Source organism: Sinocyclocheilus grahami, unplaced genomic scaffold (genome assembly GCF_001515645.1).
Source record: "Sinocyclocheilus grahami isolate Dianchi unplaced genomic scaffold, SAMN03320097.WGS_v1.1 scaffold23.1, whole genome shotgun sequence".
Classification (NCBI taxonomy): domain Eukaryota; kingdom Metazoa; phylum Chordata; class Actinopteri; order Cypriniformes; family Cyprinidae; genus Sinocyclocheilus; species Sinocyclocheilus grahami.
The window spans coordinates 2334045-2354717 of record NW_015505202.1 but is presented as its reverse complement, the minus strand read 5'-3'; the positions used below and the strand labels follow the sequence as shown (position 1 = coordinate 2354717).

The following is a 20673-nucleotide window of genomic DNA, read 5'->3' as shown; positions in this document are numbered from 1 at the left end:
GGGGGGGGGGGGGGGGGTGTTTCGAGTCTAATAATAATATTTATCTGAATAAAAATATGAAAAAATGAATACAGATATTCTTAGTATTATATTTTCATGAATCTACAGTATGTGGGTTCAGTCTACCTCCACTCTGCCTCATTAAGCAGCTCCCTCCGTTGAGGCAGGGATTACTGGAGCAGTCTGGAGATGGGAAGAAGACACAGCCAGGAGACACTCCCACCATGTCCTCAATGGCAACCCCTAATGGACCATTTGAGTCCAAGGACAGTCTCTGTCCATTAAACAGCACAGAGTCCATGCAGCCCTGTAGGCTGTCTGATACAGGCAGATTGCGCCTGAGTCTGGAACCGAGACATTGAGCGTGTCCACCCAGGACCACCTGGTCGCCCAGGTTGAGGCAGTGGAGGGGACCGGGCGCAGTGCCTGATGCAGAATGGAGCTGATCCAGAATCAGCCTGGCATAGTTACCCTTCACCTCAAGTTCTGCCATGTGCCATTGGCCATCATTCACCAGGACGCTGTGCACAGAAACTGTAGCGAGACCCCAGCCGCAATCCAACTGGAACTGCAGTCGGCCACCCACTATCTAAGGAAAACATGCAGTCAATATTAAGAAATCTAATGGCAAAATTTAGGTGAAATGGAAAAATAAAGTTACTATCATCCAAAGTACACTGCCAAGAAACAGCTTAAACCAGTTTAAGGTGATTTTTCTGTTCTAAGCTGGTTTAAAATAGTTTAGTTATTTAGTTTCCCAGCCTGCCACAAAACACTCTAAAACCATCATAAAGACCATCCTAGACTAGTTTAAGCTGTTTTCAGACTTATCTAGGGACATCTGGTTCTATTAGGGTTTACGTATACGGTACTGTATTTTAATATTCTTTTATACCTCTAAAACACTGTGGCCTCTTCCTCTGGCAAGCATTACCGTTCCTTCTCTTGAGAGAGTCTTTAACTTGAGCGTGAGCTTCACTTCTCTCATGCTTTCCCTCAGGCGATATTTAATGTAGCTGCTTTCATTAAATGTCATTGAAGATCCTCCTTGGAACAGAAAAAACAGAATACAGATAGTAGTAAATAAATTAAAATAAAAACAGATGACATTTAAGTTGGGATCCTGGTCGCTTATGTCTGTTTTACACACCTTAAAACTGGCTGTAATAATTAATGACTTACTAAATAATTTTAAGCGATGGAAAATTGTAGACCATACTAAAAGGATTAACTAATGCTTCCACCACAATATCATACTGCCATACACAAGCAAAATACAGTAACTACAGCAACACTGGAACTGAGAAAATTGCTTTTTGATTGATTGATTGATTTTTACTTTTTTTTTTTTTTTACATAGTTGAGCTAACTGGTAACTTAACGGACAGATTATAGTATAAGAGACCTGATAACAGCCAGAGTTCAGTTTTGGCTCAGTGTACAGTTACTGCATTTTGCCTTTAGCTGCATAATAACTACAGTCATCGATTCTAAAATAAAACTGTGATCACTCAGTATGGTTTTTACAAAATGGTATTTTGGCAGAAATTAAGGTTACCATTATAATGTCTTTGTAATAGTAAAATACATCAATTATAATTACTCTAACAAAAGAAGTATAACACTGTGGAAGATAATTAAAACTGTTATGACATTCTCGTTAAGGATATAATAAAGGATACCCATTTCTCAGCTGAAGAAACTCACGTCTTTTATTATGTAGATGATTTACTGTTAAACGCCTCATAGATCTTACTCAAGAGAAGCTGCCATTCTCTGCATTAAAGGGGTCCTATTATGCTCTTTTATAAAGTCTTGATTTTGTTTTGGGGGTGTACTAGAACAGGCTCTCATACTACGTTGTTCGAAAAACACATTATTTTTCACATATTTTACATTATTACAACACCTCTCTCCCCAGTCTGGCATGAACGGCTCGAATGACACTGTCTTCTCTGATAAGGAAATTAATTCACTGTTACCTGAGCATTTGACTTTGGTAGCACCTGTGCATATGCAGCTGTGTTTGTCTTTCCCAAAGCCTGACACACACTCATAGCCCTCTGGACATGGACTGTTTACATAAGTGGTTTCATGCTTCAGGCACTTTCTGTCTGAAAAAAAAACATAAATTGAGATTCAACAAATGTACTTTAGACTTTATTTTTTTACATACAATATTGTCAAAGCATCATTACACAATATAATAATTGTAATAATAATTTCTACAAATATTTGTACTTTTATTATTACAACAGCAACTATTATTATTACTACTACTATTATTATTTATTAATATTTGCATTAATAATAATAGTACAAATAATACTAAAAATAAAATTGTAAAAAATATTATTATTATTAATGATAATAGTACAAATAACACTAAAATTATTGGTTTTATTAGGGATTGTATAAATTAGTTTTTTTTATCAAACACCATGAAAACAAATCATAATTTTATATTATTTTATCTCTCTAAAACTAGAATTATTATTATTATTGTTGTTGTTGTTGTTGTTAATAATAATAATTGTGCAATTAATTCTAAAAATAAATAAAAAATAAACTTTTTTTAAATAAGAGTGTAAAAACAAGCCATGATTTAATATTCTTTTATACCTTTAGAACTATTATTATTATTGTGTAGAAATATTTATTTTAATGATAAAAGTACAAATAATAATACTAATAATCAAAATCTAATTAGGTAAAAATTAAGTAAAATTAAATTGATTTATTTCACAATTCAAAATGCAACAGCTTTATAGACTGTTACCCAGTTTATGATGGTAACATTGCATACCTGTGCACAGGCATTTGGCTGTCATGTGGTGTCTGGGTGTGACATAGCTCAGTCGGGCAGTGCTGTATGTGGCCATACTGGTCTGGTTAAGCAGGACCACTCGTCTACACATACTGCCAGGACACTCAGAGCTTGAGCACTGACTATTCAAAACCCGCACTACATGTAGTCCTGTCATCTCTTTGATGGCTGCTCTGGAAGAGCTGAGCTTCTGAGAGAGGGCTTCCAGCGAGTTGCCACCTCGTCCTGATCTCTCAAAGAACAGAAGAACATCCAGGCTGTCGCCAGTTTCTGCAGTCTGTAGACTGATCAACTGCATGGCACCCCTGCGGACTCCGGCGATACGGCGGACTGCTTTTTGGAAGTTTTTCCAGCGGTCCTGAATAAAATCCTCTGCAGCGATGCCAGCAAAGCACACAGAAACAGAACTGTCCAGCATCTGCTCGGTGACCCGCAGCACATTCACTGTAACACTGGCTAAGGCTGAGAAACGGCCATCACTGGCTGAGACATTAAACTGGTAATGACCCACGTCCAAGCCTCCGCAGGCCAACAGTCTGCCATCCGTGCCAACGACAGAGAACAAGCTGTGTGACTGTGGCTCCAGACTGAATGTGAGCGTATCATATTCATCTTGATCTGTGGCGTGGACCTTGCCCAGCATGCCTCCTAAATACTCATCTTCCAAGATCATGATGAAAACATCCAGAGAAAGCACAGATGGAGGATACACACTTGTCTGTACTACAAGCACACTGAGAGATGTGACTGATTTCAGTGAAGGCCTTCCATTGTCAGACACCTGAAATTAGACACAGAAGATTTTCCTTTTAGATTTTAGACTAAGGTAACAATTTACATTAACTTTTATTAATAACCCTAACAAACATATATAATGTATGACAGAATATTTGTTAAAGTACATACAAATAGTTAAAATTCAATTAAAATCTTTTGTATTTTTATTTAATTCATATTTGAACATACGACAATGACTAACTTAAGATTTTCATTTAAATAAATTAATAATATAATATAATTAATATAATATAAGCATCACATGATTCTTCAGAAATCATTAGAATATACTGATTTGCAGCTCAAGAAAAATTTCTTATAATTATCAAAGTTTTAAAAAGGTGGGCAGCTTAATATTTTTGTGGAAACGATACACTTCAGGATTTTTTGATGAATAGAAAGTTCAAAAGAACTTTGAAATTATTTGAAATAGAAATATTTAAAAAAAAATTACATATACGTCTTTACTGTTCAATTTGATGCATCCTTGCTGAATTACAAATATGAATTTCTTTCTTTTTGTTTTCTTTCTTTGTTTTAATGGAGTCTTACTGACCCCAAATTTTTTAACAGTAAAGTAAATACAAAATGTGACATAATATTCATGAAATATAAAATTGGTCTATAAGTTAGAATAAGTAAGCTATAATTATGTATCTAACTAAATTCTGCTAATATTACTGGACTATAGAACCGAGCATTGTGGATAGGAAGGCTGTAAAAGTGTTTTCACTTGCCTGCTATGACACTTGTTCAACACAAGAGGGAACTTTTAACACATGACTCTTTACAAATGTCTGCATCACATAACACAATGGAATCTTCCACTAACAGTTACATTTTGGTATCAAATCAAAGACTTATTAATATTTTAGATTTGGGGGGGGGGGGGGGGTTACAAAAATTAATGCTGTTCTCAGCCTAAAAATCAGGTTATCATCCTCTAATCATGCATAATTTGTCCAACGTGTCTAAGCCACGGAACCTTGTCATGAGCCCAATGTGTCTGCAAATAACTACCTTGTATTTTTTATGATTTCAGACACATTTTTGTTTTAATTAATTTGGTTGGTTTGGTTTAAGGCTATTATTTTTTTAATTCCTAAGGGGAAAATGTATACTTGGGGAACCCCATTCTGCTAAAGAATTCACTGTTGCACTCTTATCAGTGAGGGTCCCCTGGCTATTTGTGAAGCACCCACAGGGGTCCATGAAGTCCCAACAAATGAACAAAGCTCAGTTCTCACCTGCACTTGGAGTATATGCTGACCCTTTCTCAGTGGTCCAGCTGTCTTTACCACACCCTGCTGGTCTACGCTGAATGAGCTTGACTCATCACCCTTCGGAAAACTAAAGGAGAAAGGAGGCCCATTTTGAGGGGAGTCATTGTCTGTCACATTGAGCTGTAACACTGCAGCCCCTGAAGGCAGATTCTCCTACAGAAGAGAGAAAGATATCCAGAATCACTCCAAAAGAACTGAGCGATTATAACATCACCTCTCACTGAGATTTCAGGCATGGAGTTTAGGAAAGAGAGTGTAGGATTTAATTTGCTCTACTCTATGGGAGAGTGTGGTCTTGCCTGGATGATGAGACTGTAGTTAGCCTGAGAGAAGACAGGGGGATTATCATTCACATCAGACACGGTCACGTTGATTGCAGCGCTGTCGGATTTGGGGGGATTTCCACTGTCGGAAGCCAGAACGGTCAGCATGTAACTCGCTACCTAATTTAACCGAGATGAAAAAGGCGGAAAAGATGGATTCATCCTTGGCTTTTGCAAGGAATTAGGAACACTGTTGTCAAGGCCTGTGAAGCTGTAGTCAAGGAGGAAGATGTTATTCAAAAAGCATTACCTTTTCCCTGTCCAACTGATGGACCAGTCGCAGTTCACCACTGCCTGCATCCATGATGAATGGACATGTTTGGTTGTTGTTCTCAATGGAATAGTGGATCCGGTTGTTTAAAGGCCCATCAAAATCATTCGCTAGTACCTAAGGACAGGGATCATTACACTGGATGAAAATCTGTTAATCTCACATAAACCATATGCCACACATTTTTTATATTGGTTTAGCAACACAATCAAAATACAATTTCATAATTTTAACTAGATTAATGTGGTGCCTGCTCGCCCGAAACTTGTCAGCACAATGCCGAAGTGTTCAGGGTGGATGTTAAAGTGGTGCTATACGGTTGCTAGGATGTTCTTGATGGTTGCCAGGGTGGTGCTATCCGCTTGGTAAGGTGTTATCATGGCTATACCCACCATTTAGGTCCCCGAGGTCCAGAATTCAGTATTTTTTCCAATGTATACAATGAAAGAATTACCTATTAACTCTGCTTTGGTGCATCAAGGATATCGCACAGCACCAAGATAGCCGACTTTCTCACAAGCTGCTTTAGAGCTCTAATAACACTCGTCAACATCGAAATGTTTAAGATGACCCATCAAGTCAAATTAGGTGGGCTTTACTGTTCACAGATGCTGCTGAGTCAAATTTTAGCGTGACTCTTCAGTTGAGAGATAAGATGCAAGAAGCTAAACTAAATATTTAATAATTGATAGATGTTTTACAATAGAAATGTTAAATAATTGACAGATATGGTATAATCAGGGATGCAAACTAACTTTTGTCTAATTTTGCCTTATGAATTTAATATAGGTTATGATTTATGTGGTTCATTTAATTCGTAATTGTCAATGTGATGAGACGAGAAACATTAACAGAGTTGTTTTCAGCATTGTATGCTGCCTAACAAATGTGCACATATTGTTAATGAATTTAATAAACTGTAGGTAGCCATCTGGTAGCTGTAGGTAAATTCATTTGTCTAATAAAATGTTTCATAAAACATACAGTATACATAAAATATCAGTTGACCATATGTCACTGACATAGTCACTGAGACTTTGAAAACTAATTCAGGAAAGAAACATGTTGCTGAAGCTATTTGAACATTGATGCTCCTACAAGTTCATAATATAAAACACATTCCGCTAATGTTTATGTACTGTTTGAGAGATGTCTATAATTTAAATCCAAAATGCTGAAATAAAGGAAGTATAATTTTACTAAATTATTTTTAATATTTAACCCTTCTGTGTTTTCAGTTTGTAATGTGGATAATTCATTCAAACATTTAACCTGATTCTCATGTCTAAGAATCTGCTTTCTGCTTGACAAACAATTAATGTTTGTCATAAATTGTTCTGTTTTTTGTCCTTGAAACATCTTGAAACATCAAAAATAACCTCAGTTTTTGGACCTCAGTACAAAAAAGTACAAAAAAACTTGTGTATGGCCCTGGATGTCATGAGTGTTTTGTGGCATTTTACTTTGTGGTTGTTGGGGTGTTCTGGGCTCTTAAGTAAGTTGTAATGCAGTTGATAAGTTGTTCTTGGCGAATTGGATGGTAGGCTCTTTAGTGTTGTTTGCCATGGTGGTGTTATGTGGTTAATAAGGTGTTCTGAATATTCTTAAAGCATGTTGCATTAAGAACAGAAAAGAAAAAAAAACAGCTAAGCTGGTTATAGCTGGAATAGACCAGCTTGGCCAGGCTGGGAGACCAGCTAAAAACAGCTACTTCCAGTTTAAACCAGCTAAGACCAGCAGGGGTGTTCTGTTTGTTTGGGTTTTATTAACTATGAAAATACTAAGCTGTGACAAAAAAAAAAGTGGTTGTAAACTTGTTGCATATAAAAACAGACCATATTGTGAAGTGGAAGTGTAGAGAGAACCTGAAACATAACTGCCATACATACTGCAAAACATAACTGCCTACACTATGGACCACTTCAAAGATACAGTGTAATTTAATGCAAACACATGCAAAACACTTACCGTCAGCACTGTACTCTCAAGTTTGGCGTCCTCACTGACTACAGCTGAGTAGATCTTCTGGCTGAACACAGGGCTGTTGTCATTGATGTCAAGGAGGTGAATAGTAACACTAGCTGTGTCACTGAGCGACTGTTTTCCTCTGGTGGTGGCCTTCACTGTCAGGTAGTGCTGTGGAGACACCTCATAGTCCAGCGCCTCCATCACAAAGATGTCACCTGCAAACACAAACATTTACAGTGGAGTCCTCTTTGAGCCACACTGTCAGAGGGGAAACTGTGTGTGTGTGTGTCACCTGTCTGTGAATCAATTCGGAAAGCTCCTTGCTCGTTGCCGCTAGTGATAGAGTACATTGTCTGGGAAGTAATTTCCCGGTCCCTGCTTGCAGCAAAGACATTCAGAAGCTTTTTCCCTATCGTAACTTCCTCAGGAACTGTGGAAACGTATTCCCTATGCTCAAACGCCAGTGAATGGTCATTAGCATCCAGCACTGTCACCACCACAGAGCTGAGAGAGGACAGTCTATGAGGAGAGCCCTGGTCTGTTGCTCGTACCCTCAGCACATGCATGGTCTTTGTCTGTCTGTCCAGGGACCTTTCTAAACTAATAATTCCTGAGCTCTCCTCGATTGAAAACAGACCTCCGGCAGAGTCTTCAAACGAGTAACGTATTTTACCGTTCATCCCTGGAGATAAAGAAACAAGAAAGAGTATTAGGAAAGGTCAGTTCTGGAGGTCTGCATTAGATTTCTAAAGGCCCGTATTAGATTTGTGGCAGCATGGGACTCTGGTGTGTAGGCTGGGAACAGGTGGTTGTTGGCGGAAGCAGTCTGTCTCAGAGTAGTTTTTAAAGTTCTCAGTTCCCTGTAGTGTTTTGAATTGAATTGAATCATTGAAAAAGTCAATTTAGTATGTTGAGTGTTCACACAAGTCCTCTTTTCATTCTTTCATTGAAATGCCTTTGTTTATAGCAGAAATGGAGTTAATTTTGTATTGGTTACCAATATAAGGTTTATAGGTGTTGTTTAAATAGCTTAATGTGCCAAAGCTGTGGTGCTGTGGGATATATGAGATGTCAGCACCCATCTCTCAAACCACTCAATATAAAAAATATCTTGTTAAATTTACAGTTTAAAAAAAATGGCATCTGTGTTGAAAAAGGCATGATGCATCATCATATGTGGCCTGTCCATAAATCATGGCCAAAACTCATATACATGGTAGACTGTGCACTTGGTCATAAACACAAAACACCATCAGGGTAATAAAATATTTAAGTAAACATTAACTAAATAACAGAAAGTTTAACACAAAACATCATCATGTACATCACTGATGACAAAAGCAAGAAACAAAACTATTCAAATTTTAAAAAATAATAATAATGAGATGTGCCACACAGAGACTTCTGCGAATGTCCTTTTATATAAAATGGTAATTCATAGATTTTACTTCAGTTTTACTGTAAAATTACACGTGATGTTAAAAAAAATTACAGTTTTTCACTGTATATGGTCAGGTAACTTACAGTTAACCAGCTAACACTTTTTTCTATAGCATTTTTACAGTCTTTCTCTTACTGTAAACAAGAGAAACAGTTATTTGTGCTCTTTGTAATTAAATTCATGATGCTTCATGACAAAAATGCAGCCTAAAATAAAGACACATAGTTGAGAAGAGTAAACAAGTTGAAAAATTGGACTTAAATTGAGTAGAAGTGGGCATAAGCATATCATTATATCTGTCACGAATCCTGTCCATGGACTTCCGTTCCTTCACCACCAGAGGTCACCCTTTCCATTACATTGACTCTCGCACAACACAAACTGTTGCATAGCACCCCGGACTACATATCCCATCATTCGCACTGATTACACACTGCACTGATTGCACTGATTGCACACAGCTGTTTCATATCACTCACTCACTATATAACACCCACTCAAACAACCATTCTCTGCTGAGTATTGTTTAGCCTGTACCCCGTTCCGAGTCTCTGTGTTTCCTTGTTTTGCCTTGCCTTGCCTGTTCTCTCGGTTTCTGATCTTTGCCTGTTTTCCTGGATTTTTCCCTCTCGTCTTGCCCCTGTGATTCTGTCTGCTGATCAGTGATCTACGCTAGCCCTAGGACTATTCTTGTGTTTTGCCCGCCATATACCTGTTTGCCATCGATCGACCCTGCCAGTGTTTGACCACTTCTCTTATGAAATAAAGCTTGCACATGGATCTTGTCAGCCCCGTTACAATATCATTAAGTCATGGGTGGGTTGAAATGATAACACTCTCAGACTACACAATTTTAGCCCGATTTTGCCACGATTTGCTTGACGTAGGGTGTCGTGGGGATTCGTAAACGACAATGGGCATCAGGACACAAGATTCCATCGTTTCAGCACGTGTAGTGTGTCATAGTGGACGACAACCAATTCAGTGTTTGCGATACTTCCCGACATCACGACAGAAAGACTAGCATGTTTAATTTTTTTTCCGTCATCCACGACGAGTTCTGTCACATTGATGATGTTGACCAATCGCAGCACAGAAGCTCTTTCATACACAGGTTTCAAACATGGCAAAACGAAAGAGAGATGATTGTGCTGCTAGGTGGAATTATGAGATGCAGGAAAGGTTCGTGGAGCTGTGGCAGCAGTACTCCTGCCTGTATGATGTGTCATCGAGGGACTACCACGACAGAACAAAGAAAGAAAAATGCTGGCGAACTATAGCGGAAGCGCTTCAGCAATGTTTACACTCTTGTTTTCGGAAGTCAGTCACTAGTTCCGCCTTCTCAATGACATCACGCTAAAGACGGCACGCGATGAATGGTCGGGAAGCAACGTATAGTCTGACATGTTTCTTGTCCACGACATGACAAGATTTTAGGAGTCAAAATCGTGTAATCTGACACAGTGACTATCGTGACCGACAAAAATATTGTGTAGTCTGAACCTGGCATAAGGAGAGTGTCTGGACTGGCAATGAAACCCAAGGGATGCAAAAATGAGCCTATTCCTCTAGTCTGTTTCATATTATAGTGGAGCAGGATGGCATAAATATGATCTGATTGCTTCTTGTTGGGTTAATTTGCAGTTTATATGCTCATTAGTGCAATGAGAGCAGACTTTGTTGTCAGTGTCGCCCGGTCGTCCAGCCTAATTGCCTCTGACTAATTAACGCCTATGAAAATCCTACGATGACAGCTGAGTGAATTGGAATTAATCACTTCAAAATCTCCCCTTCAATCAGCACATGCTCACAAACACATCTTGTTGATGGTAATTTCTGAAAGAACCACTAATTACAAGACATCCATCCGGGTAGTTGTTTACTTTAGTCATTAGTACCCACAATAGTGTTTGCAAGACAGACAGGCCTTCAAGTGACCAAACTTTGAAGAGTAATGATGCGGCAGAGAATGGAAAGTATGCATGTAACTTCATCTGAACAAAGGAGATGGGCATCTCGCCATTTAGTGTTGAGACTGAAGCCCAGATGGACAAAAATAATTCAATAATAATTTGAAGTCAAACGCAACAGTCACTTTAGATGTCAGAAAAGGAAAAAGTGATCTGAACTTTAATTCCGAGGCAGAAAGTTACAATTATCTGCAGAAAATTAGAGTGCATACCACTGCAAGAAAGTAATTGTTACCTTTATAGGGAGAAAAGACAATTATGCATGAGGAGCAAATATTATATTCAGCAGTCCCATTGTCAGGGAACGATGCACGCTGAGTGAAGATGAGAGTGATGAAATTACACACAGAGAAAAAGATGGCATTGACTAAAAACTACTGATGCAACAACAGCTTAAATCAAGATACACACTGCTGGAAACAACTACTGTACATCTAACTACAGTCTAACAAATTGTTCTTCATGATTGTATGAGGGAATTTAAACAAACATTGTTAGCAAACAACAGAAATGGTTAATAATGTTGTAAAGTTGTTCATACCAGTATCTGCATCGAAAGCCTCTAGCCGTGCCACGTATGTCCCAGGTTGTGTATTCTGAAAAATACTAACATGATGTTTTTCAGATGTGAATTTGGGGGCGCTGTCATTAATGTCATCGACTGTGATGAGCACAGAAGCTTGGCAGAAACGATCGCCTCCATCCACTGCACGCACACTTAGATTGTACACATCTGTCATCTCTCTGTCCAGGGTTACCAGTGTTCTCACTGCACCTAGAAGAAAGATATGAATATTTATGCTACCGTTCAAAGGTTTAGGAGTCAGTACTTTTTTTTAAAGAAATTAATAAAGAAAGAAATTTATTCAGCAAGCATGCATTAAAGGGATAGTTCACCCCAAAATAAAAATTACCCCATGATTTACTCCCCCTCAAGCCATCCTATATCCTGGCTCTTCTAAGCTTTATAATGGCAGGGAATGGTGGTCAAGATTTTGAAGCAAAATAAAGTGCATACATCCATCAGAACACAAACACATTGATTCACTTCAGAAGGCCTTTATTAACCCCCCGAAGCCATCTGGAGTACTTTTTGTAATGGATGGATGGATGCACTTTATTTTGCTTCAAAATCTTGACAGCAATTCACTGCCATTATAAAGCTTGGAAGAGCAAGGACATTTTTTAATATAACTCAGATTGTATTCGTCTGAAAGAAGAATGTCATATACACCTAGGATGTCTTGAGGCTGAGTAAATCATGGAGTAATTTTCATTTTTTGGTGAACTATCCCTTTAAATGTATCAAAAGAGACAGTAAAGACATACAGTTACTAAAGATTTCTATTTATCTTTCTATTTATATTTCTATCTGTTTTCAACATTGATAATAAGAAATGTTTCTTAAGCATCAGCATATTAAAATGATTACTGTAGGATCAAGTGAGACTGGAGTAATGATGCTGAAAATGTAGCTTAGCCATCACAGGCGGAAAAAAAATTACAATAGATTACATTTCTACATATTTTTGATCAAATAAATGCAGCCTGAGAGATTGTAAGAGGCTTCTTTCAAAAACATAAAAAAATCTTACCAACCCCAAACTTTTGAACAGTTTTGTTTTTATTTAAATACATTAGTAAGTACTCTTTACTCTTTTTGCCGGCAAGAGAAAGGATGGGAACATTCTTTTGAGTGATTCCTTCTCATCCTTATATTTACAGTCTTACAGTTTTTCCTTGCCACATTCATGTTTGGCTTGTTCACTTGGGGTTTTAAGGGGTTTCTATGTAAAGTGGCTTTGGAACAATAGGTATTATGAAAATTGCTATTCACATTAAACACTGAATGCATTAAAGTCGATACCAATCAGGACCGATAAACACAAGGTTGTGGGCTTGAACCAGGCATGGAGTGATCAATGAGCTACTGCCATTATGTCCTTGAATCAGACACTTAACCTCTTGCTTTAGATATAAATGCAAGCTTGAATGACTATATATTTCCCATTTGCTTATTTTACCTGTTTTGGCATCAATTGTGAATGATTCAGCTCCACTGCCACTCAGCTGGTACGTGATTTCTGCATTTGACTGGATATCTGCATCAATGGCTGAGACTTGAAGAATTTGCCTTCCAACAAGTGCATCTTCAGGAACAGTTTGAGTATACACATCCTGAGAACAAAAGTGGATTTCAATTTAAACTGACACTGCAGAAGTCACTTTGTAAAAACTAAATTCTCTGTAAACAAATGTGTCTAAAATGTATTAATTAAAAGTTCTCTGCACAGTAAAAAGCTCAGGGTATAATTAATATATACATCATGCCTTCTCACAAACAGGACTGTTGTCATTTGCATCAAGGACAGTGATCTCTATGGTAGCCTTTGTCTCAAAGGTTCCATCGATGGCTGTGATGTTTAAAAGATAGAAATCTCTCTCCTCCCTGTCCAGGGTTTTTTTGACAGTGACTACCCAAACACCATCTGTGTGCTTCACATCAAACAGGCCCTGCGGGTCTCCTCCTGAATACATTAAACAAGGAAAAATTAACTTTGGTCTAATTAGAAATATTTAATAAGGAGATTAGCAGTCAAATCATCATGCGTTTAGCATCATTCTACACAGCTTGGAGATTCATTGTATTTCTAGCTGTAAACAAGATACTAATCAGGTGATGTAATGAAACTGAGGACAATAACAAGATGCTCTGAATATCGCTAATCAGCTTCAGTATAATACAAAACACTCATATACATATCATAGATTATTCATAACATCCAGCAATTGAGTTTCTGCCATTAGGTCTGTAATTTCTTTGCTAACTATCCAAAGGTTAATAAACGCACGCCTCACAAAATAATCATGTTGAAACGCCAATACCAGTTTCTATACCAGGGATATTTCACCTAAAAATAAAAATTTGGTCTCTTTCTCAAAGTTATTGTATGGCTTTAGACAAATGGTTTTCAAAGTGGTTCCAGGGGCCGCAAGGGGATTTTAGGGGGTCAAGAAGGAAAGGAGAAAATAAAAATATTTTACACCATGTATTTTTAGGGTTGTCAAAGTTAAAAAGTCACCCAAAAATGAAAATGCTGTTCCTGATGCATAATATTTAACTCACACAATATAAACAGATCTTAAATGAAAAAACATTAGTAGAATAATAGTGTAAAAACTGTATGGTTTGATTTCTGGGCAGTCTGAAGAGTCTGGACATTCTTCTTTTTGTGTTACAGCAACAAAAATATCACTATGGAAGCCTGTTTCCACCACTGAATTAAAAATCAAAAAGGTAATTGCGAGTTTTTATCTCACAATTCTGACTTTTTTCTTGCAATTATGAGTTTACATCTCATGATACAAACTCTCAATTCTGAAATTTTTTTCCCTCGGAATTGTGTGTTATAAACTCTTAATTCTGAGGGGGAAAAAGTCAGAATTGCAAGCTTATATCTCGCAATTCTGAGAAAACAATTCAGAGTTGCGAGATGTAATTGCGAGAAAAAAAAAATCCAAATTTTGAGATAAAAATTCACAATTGCCTTTTTCAGTGGCAGAAACGGGCTTCTATGTATCCCAGAGCATGAGGATGAGTAAATGAGGACATTTATGGGGATCTCTTTAATCTTATGAATCTCACTGGTTTCACTTCGTAGCATTGACAGTGTACCTGTGATAAAGCAGCTGAACCTCCTGTTGACCTCCTCACGGTCAGAATCAGTATAGCTGAGAATAGTAACAACAGTTCCTGTTGTAGATTCATCTTCTCTCACAGTGCCTTTAAAAACTGCTTCAGTAAATAACGGAGGGTTGTCATTTGTGTCCACAACGGTCACTTCTACAACAGTAGTGCCTGTCATCTGTAGCCCTTGGGCTCGGTCTGTGGCCAGCACCGCGATTCGATATCGGTCTGTCTTTTCTCTGTCTATCTCTTTGAGGGTGGTTATCCAGCCTGTGACACTGTCCACTGTAAACATCTGCAGAATGTCAGGGCACTCCTGGATTTCGTGCAGAGTATAAGTGACCTGACCATTCAGCCAGGAATCCAGATCGGTGGCCTTGACCTGCACTACAGAAGTCCCTTTTGGTAGGTTTTCAACAATATATGACTGGTAGGGGTAGGACTCAAATTGTGGGCTGTTATCATTGACATCCTTGAGATGGATACTCACATCTATAGTTGACACAATTTCTATGCCATCTTCAGCATCTTGGACCTGCACTGCAAGCTGATACCTTTTAATAGTTTCATAGTCTAGTCTTTTTGTGAGTGTAAGCTTTCCAGTACTGCTGTCAATAGCAAAGACATTATCTTTGTTACTCTCGGGGGTGTTCCCTCCAACAAGGCTGTAGATCCCAGGCCGCTTATTCTCGGTTTGGAAGATATCCATCTCAAATCCGACAGCCAGGTCTTCTGAAAGCTCCAGCCACAGTGACGGCTCCGCAAACTTTGGGATTAATGTTTCAGGGGGAACTATTCTAATTGAAACTGGAATAACAGATTGCCTTGGTGGGCTTCCAGAATCTTTAGCCTTCACAAATAAGGAATATAGGCCCTTTTCCAGTCCAACTAGACTTTCCTTTGTGACAATTGCACCACTAAGTGGATGAATTTCGAAGTGCCCTATATCAGAGTCAATAGTGTAAATAATATCAGCATTACTTCCCTCATCTTCATCTACTGCAGATATTTTGATCACTGTCGTACCACTGGAAGCATCTCCCGGCACAGTAACTTTATATTCTGAAAGCCTGAATTTGGGTGAATTGTCATTCAGGTCAGAGAGAATTATAATAACAGTACAAAAGCCTAATCGACCACCGCCATCTTTAGCCATTAAACTGATGCTAATTGTTCTCTCGTCTGGGTTTTCTCTGTCAAAACACTCTACTGTGTGAATCCGGCCATCATCGTCAATGGTAAATTTATCCCTGGCAATATCATTTACAATGAAGAATGTCAACTGTCCATATATCCCCGGGTCTTTGTCAGTGGCTTCAACTTGTCCAACCAATGTACCAACCGGAGAGTTCTCAGCGAGCTCAATAACATACTCATCCTGGGTAAATGATGGGCTGTGGGTGTTCTCGCCCATCATATAGATGTTTGCCTCAGCAGTACTTCTAAATACACCATCAGTTACTGACAAAATTAAGTTGTAGAAGTGCTCAAGAGACTGTTGGTTGATGTTGGCAATCACAATTTCTCCACTTGACGCATCAGTGGCAAAGACATTGTTGTCATTTCCAGACAAAATAGCATACTCAAGCTGACTGGTTCCACGGCTGTCAGCATCAAATGCTTTAACACAGGTCACAAGCTGCCCTGGAGAAGAAATCTTACTTATGGTGGCATTATAAAGCTGGTGTGCAAAAACAGGCGGGTTGTCATTAAGATCTGTTACATATATGATCACTTGGACCTCAGCAGACAGCTGAAACACTCCAAGGTCAACTGCTTTTACAGTAAGTTCATGCTGTGATTGGGTTTCGTGGTCCAATAGCCCTGCAGTACAAATGACTCCACTCTCAACATTTATTCTGAAGTAATCTGAAGTGGCTCCATCCTTTTCATACAACTGATAAAACAATATTGCATTGCTTCCTGTGTCAGAGTCCATGGCTACCACTTGTAGCACTGAGGTTCCAGATACAACAGATTCAGAGATGCTAATGTTATACACTGCCGCTTCAAATTTGGGTGCATTGTCATTGACGTCTTCCAATATGATATCTACGAAAACATCAGAGTTGGCCCCGGTTAGAGAGTCTGTTGCCTGGATGCATAACCGATATGCAGGATGAGCCTCATAATCCAATGGCTGGATGACTTCAATGAGTCCAGAATTGAAATGAATGTAGAACTGATTGAATGGGTTTCCCCCACAGATGCTGTAGACCGTACGAGGTCCTGCAGATTGATTGGCCACGACTTGGAGTACAGAAGTACGCACTTGCACATTCTCAGGGATTTCAATCTTGTAAAAAGGTCTTTCAAACACTGGTGTGGCTTTGTTTACCACTGAAATAACAACCTCTGCTTTTGAAAACAGAGGTGGTTCGCCTCCGTCTTGTGCGGCGATGTTAATGACGAATTTGCCAATGCTTTTGAGCTCAAGAGGTCTCTTAAGAGAGATTTCTCCAGAAGGGCTTACCTGAAAATATTTATCATGACCTTTCAAATAGTATGTAACCTCTGCGTTTCTACCAATATCTTTGTCCACGGTGGTCACCTTCCTGAAAACCGAACCCACAGTTTTGTCGATCGGAATAATAACATTATAGGGCTGATCTACAAAGACAGGGGCATTATCATTCACATCTTCAACATGAACTCTCACAAGCACATGGGCGGTACCGTTTAACCTTGGCTCTTTTGTAACCTCCACAAACATTTCAAATAAATCCTGCTCTTCACGATCAAATGGGATGCCTGTGGAGAAGAGCACTCCAGATGTCCGTCCTATTTCAAATTTGCTGTTAGGATTGAGAATAGAATAAAACAAAGGCTCATTGACTCTATATCCAACTACAGAGAGGATTGCCAAGGTTTTCTTCTCCACTGAGTTTTCCTGCACATAGGCGGTGAAAATTTCATGAGTAAACTTCAAATTGTGACCTTTATTTTCTTTAACACTGACTTTAACAGTTGCAGTGCCAGTAAAGCTTCCATCAGAGACTTGGACTGTCAGTCTGTACCTGCTCCGCAACTGTGTAGCATTTTGCACAGAAATATCACCTGAAGTTGGATCAAGCAGGAATTTGTTCCCTATGTTGCCATCTACAAGTTCAAAGTGCAGTTTGGTGTCTGGCAATGAGTCCTCATCTGTAGCCTTTACGGTTGTCACTTTAACCCCTTTGTAGGTTGGAAGGAGAAGTGTTGTCTCATATGAATCCTGAGTGAATTTTGGAACACAATCATTGACGTTAATGACGTATATAGTCACATTGGCTGTGTTTCGAGCAAACAAACATGGCGCTCCAGTGTCATGGACCTGAACTTGGAAGTTAAACACCTTTCTCTGCTCATAATCCAAGTTGCTGAGAGTTTGAATAGCTCCAGTCCCAGAATCAATAGAAACATAGTTATGAGCAAATGGCTCCACAATCTCATAAACAAGCCTGCCGTTTGAGTGCTGATCAGCATCTGTTGCACGAACAGCAAGCGGAACATTCTGAGAGGTCAGAACTACACTTCTGACCATGGCTGACTCACTGATGAAGCCAGTAAATTCAGGTTGAGTGAAAACAGGAGCATTGTCATTTTCATCTTTTAGATGAATGTTGACTGTGACGCTGCTTGACCCGTCAGCCATGTCTGACCCTTGCACAATCAGTTTATATGACGAAAGGGTTTCAAAGTCCAGTTTTTTCCGTGTGATGACAGCACCAGAGTTTGGATTGATGTCAAACGCGCTGTTCACATTTCCCTCTTTGATCTGATAGTTGATGGTTGATTGACTGAAGGCTGAGACTAAAGTTACAAAACTCCCAACAGCGACAGATTCACTGACTTCAGCTGATATTGAATTGAAGGGGAACTTTGGCTTGGTATTATCCAAGCTAGTGACCGTGACCTTGACAGTTGTAACCACACTAAGAGGAGGCTCTCCTTTATCTGATGCTTTAATTACCAATTCATACTGGTCTTTGTATTCATGATCAAGTTCTCTTGCAACTGTTACAATGCCTGAAGACTGATCAATGTTGAAGGAATTTCCATGATTTCCTATACCATCACAGAGAGAGAAAAGACACATTAAGAAATAGAGAGAGAACAATATTATAGTTACGTTGAACATCCCACTGGCAACTGATACAGCAATTCTGTCTGTATAATATACAACCTTTATTATTTGTGGTTTTATGTATATTAGTACATATTGTATTTAAGATCTCTAGAAATTAATAATAATAATAATAATAATAATTTTCCATCAACAATACAACTTTTCCAGTGACTTGGCAGTGTTAAAGGGTTAGTTCACCCAAAATTGAAAATTGGCTTGTGTTTTACTCACCCTCGAAGCATCCTAGGTGTATAGGACTTTCTTCTTTCAGACGAATCCAGTCAGAGTTATATTAAAAATTGTTCTGGCTATTCCAAGCTCTATCATTGTAATCAGCGGGTGTTGCAGTTGAACAGTCCACAAGTCGTCAAATAAAGCGCGCTCATCCATAATAAAACGTGCTTCACACAGCTCCGGCGGGTGAATAAATGCTTTCTGTAGCGAATCCATGTGTTTTTGTAAGAAAAATATCCATATTTCAAATGTAATAAACACTTTTCTATCTCTTCTGCCATCTGTCATACGCGGAAGCCGTGCCGGCGGATGACACAGCTGCGTGATAAGTGACGAACGCAGAGAGACAACGAAACAAAACACCGTTCACGAATTAGAAGCACAAACCGAAGATTTGCAAAGAACAATGTCTGAGGATTTTGATATAAGCTTTGCCAGGAAATAAAACTTTTGCTCCTATAAACAAACTCGCGAGACTAACATATCTCAAAGTCATATGCCTTCTGCCGGAATGCCTTTCACATATGACAGGCATACACACGAAGTGAGAGAAAACTGTTTATTATGCTTGAAATATGTATATTTTTCTTACAAAAACGCATGGATTCACTACAGGAGGCTTTTATTCACCCCCCGGAGCCGTGTGAAGCATGTTTTATTATGAACGCGTGCACTTTATTTGACGACTTGTGGAATGTTCAACTGCAACACCCGCTGACTGCAATGATAGAGCTTGGAATACCCAGGACAATTTTTAATATAACTCCAACTGGATTTGTCTGAAAGAAGAAAGTCATATACACCTAGGATGCTTCAAGGGTGAGTAAAACACAAGCCGATTTAAATTTTTGGGTGAACTAACCCTTTAATAGAGCTGTGCTGTACCTGAATCTATGCTGTAGAGAATTTCAGCATTTAGGCCTTTGTCTTTGTCCAGAGCAGTGACCTGTAATACAGATGAACCAATCGCAGCTGTCTCAAACACACGGGCAGTGTACTGAGAGCTTGTGAACCATGGTGCATTGTCATTACTGTCCTCCACGTTGATGATCACTCTCACAACATTACTCTTCACAGGCACATCTTGATCCCTAACCTGGAATAATATTACAATATAACACTGTAACAACCAGCTGGTAATTTATTATGCTTTTTTTTAATACCTATTGTAGAAGACAAAAAAGATTACATGTGGCCTTACCATTGCTGTGAGGATATGTCTGTGCATGGTTTCATGGTCCAGTTTTTCAGCGGTGTACAGAAAGCCTGTTCCAGGATCAAGACGAAACTTCTTCAGGCTAAACAGGTCCGTGCTGCTCAACAGTGTGTAGGATAATTTGTTCTCATCTTTATCCGTTGCATTTATTTCCAGTATCTTCATACCAGGCTGAGTTTCCTCTGGAATACTTATCTCATATTGGTTTGAGCCAAACTGGGGGCGATGTTCATTTGTGTCAATAACATGAATTATGACCTGTTTAACAAAGCACAATCCACACCGTTAAATATGCCATATGCGCATTTAACCCTATAAAGCCCTGCTGTATTATATTTAATTAACAAATTTCTAATGTATTTAAACTATACACAATTTACTAAATGCCTTCTGTTGTCTGATTGATACTTTTTTACAAAGAAAAAAGACCTTTTAGCATAATTATAAAAACATCCCCCTTCAGGTCTTTTTGCTGTGAAATCTCAACTGACTTGATCTCAATTACTTTAATATTGTTGGTGATATGTCAATATATCAACACTTAGTGGACTAAAGCAACTCAGGTTT

At 38.6% G+C, this 20673-nt stretch overlaps 1 protein-coding gene across 1 annotated transcript in view; it reads right to left on the bottom strand.

Annotated features, from left to right (window-relative positions):
- Window positions 1–20673, bottom strand: part of LOC107561359 (protocadherin Fat 1-like) — a 37134-nt gene that overhangs the window by 4539 nt on the left and 11922 nt on the right. The window contains exons 8-22 of the mRNA XM_016245793.1: window positions 20092–20364; window positions 19776–19986; window positions 14537–18595; window positions 13192–13388; window positions 12885–13038; window positions 11402–11635; window positions 7742–8131; window positions 7450–7664; window positions 5461–5598; window positions 5187–5330; window positions 4852–5040; window positions 2807–3608; window positions 1983–2114; window positions 896–1047; window positions 127–589 (exon numbers count right to left, since the gene is read on the bottom strand). Of these exons, the coding sequence (XP_016101279.1) occupies window positions 127–589; window positions 896–1047; window positions 1983–2114; window positions 2807–3608; window positions 4852–5040; window positions 5187–5330; window positions 5461–5598; window positions 7450–7664; window positions 7742–8131; window positions 11402–11635; window positions 12885–13038; window positions 13192–13388; window positions 14537–18595; window positions 19776–19986; window positions 20092–20364 (7753 nt within the window). The remainder of the gene's footprint in view (window positions 1–126; window positions 590–895; window positions 1048–1982; window positions 2115–2806; window positions 3609–4851; window positions 5041–5186; window positions 5331–5460; window positions 5599–7449; window positions 7665–7741; window positions 8132–11401; window positions 11636–12884; window positions 13039–13191; window positions 13389–14536; window positions 18596–19775; window positions 19987–20091; window positions 20365–20673) is intronic.